This window comes from Poecilia latipinna, unplaced genomic scaffold (genome assembly GCF_001443285.1).
Source record: "Poecilia latipinna isolate Pla-1442-1.1 unplaced genomic scaffold, P_latipinna-1.0 Scaffold250, whole genome shotgun sequence".
In the NCBI taxonomy this organism is placed as follows: domain Eukaryota; kingdom Metazoa; phylum Chordata; class Actinopteri; order Cyprinodontiformes; family Poeciliidae; genus Poecilia; species Poecilia latipinna.
In genome coordinates this window covers 176,237-179,975 of record NW_015112866.1, presented here as the reverse complement: position 1 = coordinate 179,975, position 3,739 = coordinate 176,237, and the positions used below count along the sequence as shown (strand labels likewise).

Genomic DNA, 3,739 nt, shown 5'->3' with positions numbered 1-3,739 from the left:
TGTAGCTTTGCTAGTATCTCTGCCCTCTTTCTGCATCTCTCTGATGGAGATGATCTGTAGGAGTAGCTCATTAGCACTGCCATGTAACTTGTAAAAAAAAAAAAAAATCATTAGTGAAAGTGTGCTTTCCTCTAGAGGTTGCATCGGGTTTTTGGCACAAAAGATAGTCTTGAATATATTCTTCCATGCAGAAAGGTCTCCACAGACCTGCTGTAACCTGATCTCCTGGCTTGGTGTATATACTCCCTGTGCGTCATTCTTCAATTATGCCTTGACAGCACCTGAATTACTGTGGGCTGGATGCCCAGATGACTGAGGCAATGTGTATTGATCTCTCCCCCTTCTCTTTTTTGCTCTCCTTAGCTTGAGAAGGGACCTTCCTTTCTCTTTGCTGGTTGGCTATTTTTAAGCATGCAAGTCATTCCTCAAATATTTAGTTTGATTCTTTTATGCCTTCTGGCTGGCATCAATTCTATTATCTTTGCAGCCATTAATCAGAATGTGCACACGATTTGCAATTTTGAAAGCTTAGGCTCTTAATTACGAACGGCGTCTGTGTCTCGGTCGCTCACGTTCCCCGCCTCCTAGTGCAACTTGGTTATCTTCCCATTCATTTTTTTTTTTTTTTTTAAACACAGATGTTGACATTTATCCCATAACTGACCTTTCCATCTGCTGTGCTATTGCAAGTGGCTGGAGGCCTGTTAACCTTCCTCTCAATGAAATGTGGTGGGAGGAATTACTCCACACCTGGCTCCATTACAGCAGCAGCAGCATTTTCTCAGAGGCAAAAGACAAACTGACGACAAGCCACAGTGTGAGCGGTGAAAAATCAAGATATAGTTGCGGTCCTTGTCATTCATTGCAGATAAGTAGCACAGATGATACTTTAATGTTTAACCCAGAAACCTCAGAGGACACAAAAACAAAAACAAAAAAAAGTGGGGGCATTTGTCATTATGCAGCATTTGAACGGATTTGTAAACTGTTAAACTGTCATTGACACAGAAAAAAAGCACCCAAAGGCAAATAACAAATGATTCAGATGAATACAGTTAATGGGCTGTTAATGCAACACAGTTATGTGAATCACCCAACTTCCAATGTAGTGCAGTTTTCCTGCACAATGGGATGATCTATTAATATATAATGCTAATAGCCTTGCAGTAAACGACCGTTGTCCATTCAAAGTTCTCGGATTTTCAAACTTGACTTGTGAAGCCTCCGACTCTGATCTTTCTCTCACTGTGCCTTTCGCTGTGCAAGTTCCTTATCACGTGTTTTAACGGCCTCAGAAGGATTTTGTGATTTGCCTGTGGGCTGTGTTTAGAGTTGATAGTTCTCTGAAATACATCTTTGTCATACAGACAGAATTATGGCTCAAAGTGTGAAAACAAGCTGGCTCCGAGCCAGCGCCGCAAATAAGTTCCATATAATCTAAAGCCTGTTGAAAGCTGCCCCCTCCTCCACCCACTATCAGTTAATCCTTTAATTATTTATTCGATGTCTACTATTCCAGAGAACTAAGTTGTATTTATTATTATTATTATTATTATTATTATTATTATTATTATTATTATTGGATTTCCATTAATTTTAGTGAAGTTTTAAAAGTATTTTTTTTCCCTTTTCAAGTTTGTGCATGCATAATTTAATTCAGTTTTTTTTTTTTTTTTTTTTCTGCTTCTTTTGTGTTTCGCCTCATTGATCATGCTGATGACGACCGTTGTAATGCCCTCTGTTCCCAGGCAGGATGCACATGACCTGTAGTGGCTTCAGTGCGGGCCTCTGCGTGGAGGAGGTTGGAAGCCCGGCTGACCGCAACGCCGTGAACGGAGCCCCAAGGACTAGCTTCAGCACCAGGCAGCTGACCGAGCTGGAGAAGGAATTCCACTTCAACAAGTATCTGACGCGGGCCAGGCGGGTGGAGGTGGCTGGCACCCTGCGGCTCAGTGAAACGCAAGTGAAAGTTTGGTTCCAGAACAGACGCATGAAGCAGAAGAAACTGCGGCGGGATGGGCTGACCTCGGACGCCCGGCTTCCTCTGCGGGACGGGCCCGGCCAGGGGAACTGCACCTGTCCCTGAACTTCTGAACCGTTCCCGAGCGTTGGAGAGCGACGGCTCCAGCCAGCCGGCAGATGTTTTGATTCGTGTTTGCATCGTTTGCAATCAGGCGTCACCTTTATTTGTTTACCACGATGGATGCTGCACTCCCGAGAAGCGCGATGGCAGGCTCCCTCCACGCAAGAACGGGTGAAAACGATTTGTCATCCACCCCGGCTTTAGACTTGAAACTCTGATTTGAATATTAAAATGAATGCCATTCCATTGCGCTCCAGTGTTCACAATGTAAACGAAGATACAAACTTCTTTAATTGACCGTGGAAATCCTTGGGAGGCTATTTGATTATTTTGGACCATTTACCAGGAGTTGATTTTACTCGAGCGTGGCCTGTTTTAATCTGCAGGAACCAGGTTTTTCGTGTAGATGCACGCAAAATATATATATATATATATATATATATATATATATATATATATATATATATATATATATATATATATATATATATATATATATATATATATATATATAATTTGTTTGTTTGCAGATACTATACCAGTGTACATGTCTGTGTGTGTTAGACTCGCAGAACTTGTTTTTGCTGCTTAATATTTTCATTATCCTGCATCCACGCAAGATTAAAATGCAATAATTGGAGGGGAGATTTATCGACCGCGCTCAGTATTAGCGCATCGATCCGTTGTGATCCATTCATTGGAGGCTCCAATCTAGGGAGCTTTTGCACGCATCTGTAACTGCATGTTAATGGAACGCGCGGAACGCCCCGATCGGGAGCCGTTCCGCTCTTTATCGCCTCCATACATGCATCAGAAAATGATAATTTGGACTTGAAAGCTCATGCGGGAGAAACAGACAATGAAAAAAAAAAAAAGAATGCCACTGCTGGTTTGCGGATCGACCAATAAACTGCACTGCTACCAGCACTTCCCGCAGCTCAATACTCCTCCCAGATTCACATCTCATCTCATGCAAAGTAAATGACTGTAAACACGGTCCTTAAACACTGTTGTGCTCCTGCTTTCACAATTCGTTTCATTCATGTTAATGTCTTTCATAATATCAAGCTATGAGCCATCATCCACATTAATTCTCTGCGAGGGTATATTTTGATTAGCTTTCAATTAGCGTCTTTGCACTGGATATTATTGCTGCTAAATCCTAAATGAATCACAAGAGAGCAGTGGAGACTGGTTTGGAATAAACTGGCATAAAATTAATAAAAGGTGTATTTAAAACTTTTCCAGGTTATTTAATGAATGATTCTGGTCACATATTGTTTTGGTGGACTCATGCGGGGGGGGGGGGGGGGGGGGGGGGGGGGGGCTGCAAGGCCAAGCAAATGTATGCAGTCACACCAGAGTTCAACTCTCACCTCCTGACCCTTGTCTTGCCTCGGGACAACACTGACCCGGTCAGTAGCTCCAGAAACGAAAGATGCTCCATTACTTTGGATGACCTCAGAGTCTGAGATTTTTTTCTTTCATTCGACTTCTTTCAGCAAGTGACTCCCAGCTCTTTTGTTCTGATATATTGGTCTCTATGTCCACACAACAATATTTCATGGAGCTGAATAGCAGAAGGACCAGCCCATAAGATAATTGTTCATATTATAATTCCGTACCAGACTAGATGATGCATTTTCTTCACCTAGT

The 3,739-nt window shown here is 42.2% G+C and overlaps 1 protein-coding gene across 1 annotated transcript in view; it reads left to right on the top strand.

Annotated features, from left to right (window-relative positions):
• hoxc1a (homeobox C1a) overlaps positions 1-2,327 on the top strand; it is a 9,562-nt gene extending 7,235 nt beyond the window's left edge. The window contains exon 2 of the mRNA XM_015032766.1: positions 1,749-2,327. Coding sequence (XP_014888252.1) covers positions 1,749-2,086 — 338 coding nt within the window. The 3' untranslated portion in view covers positions 2,087-2,327. The remainder of the gene's footprint in view (positions 1-1,748) is intronic.
• Positions 2,328-3,739: the final 1,412 nt, after the last annotated feature.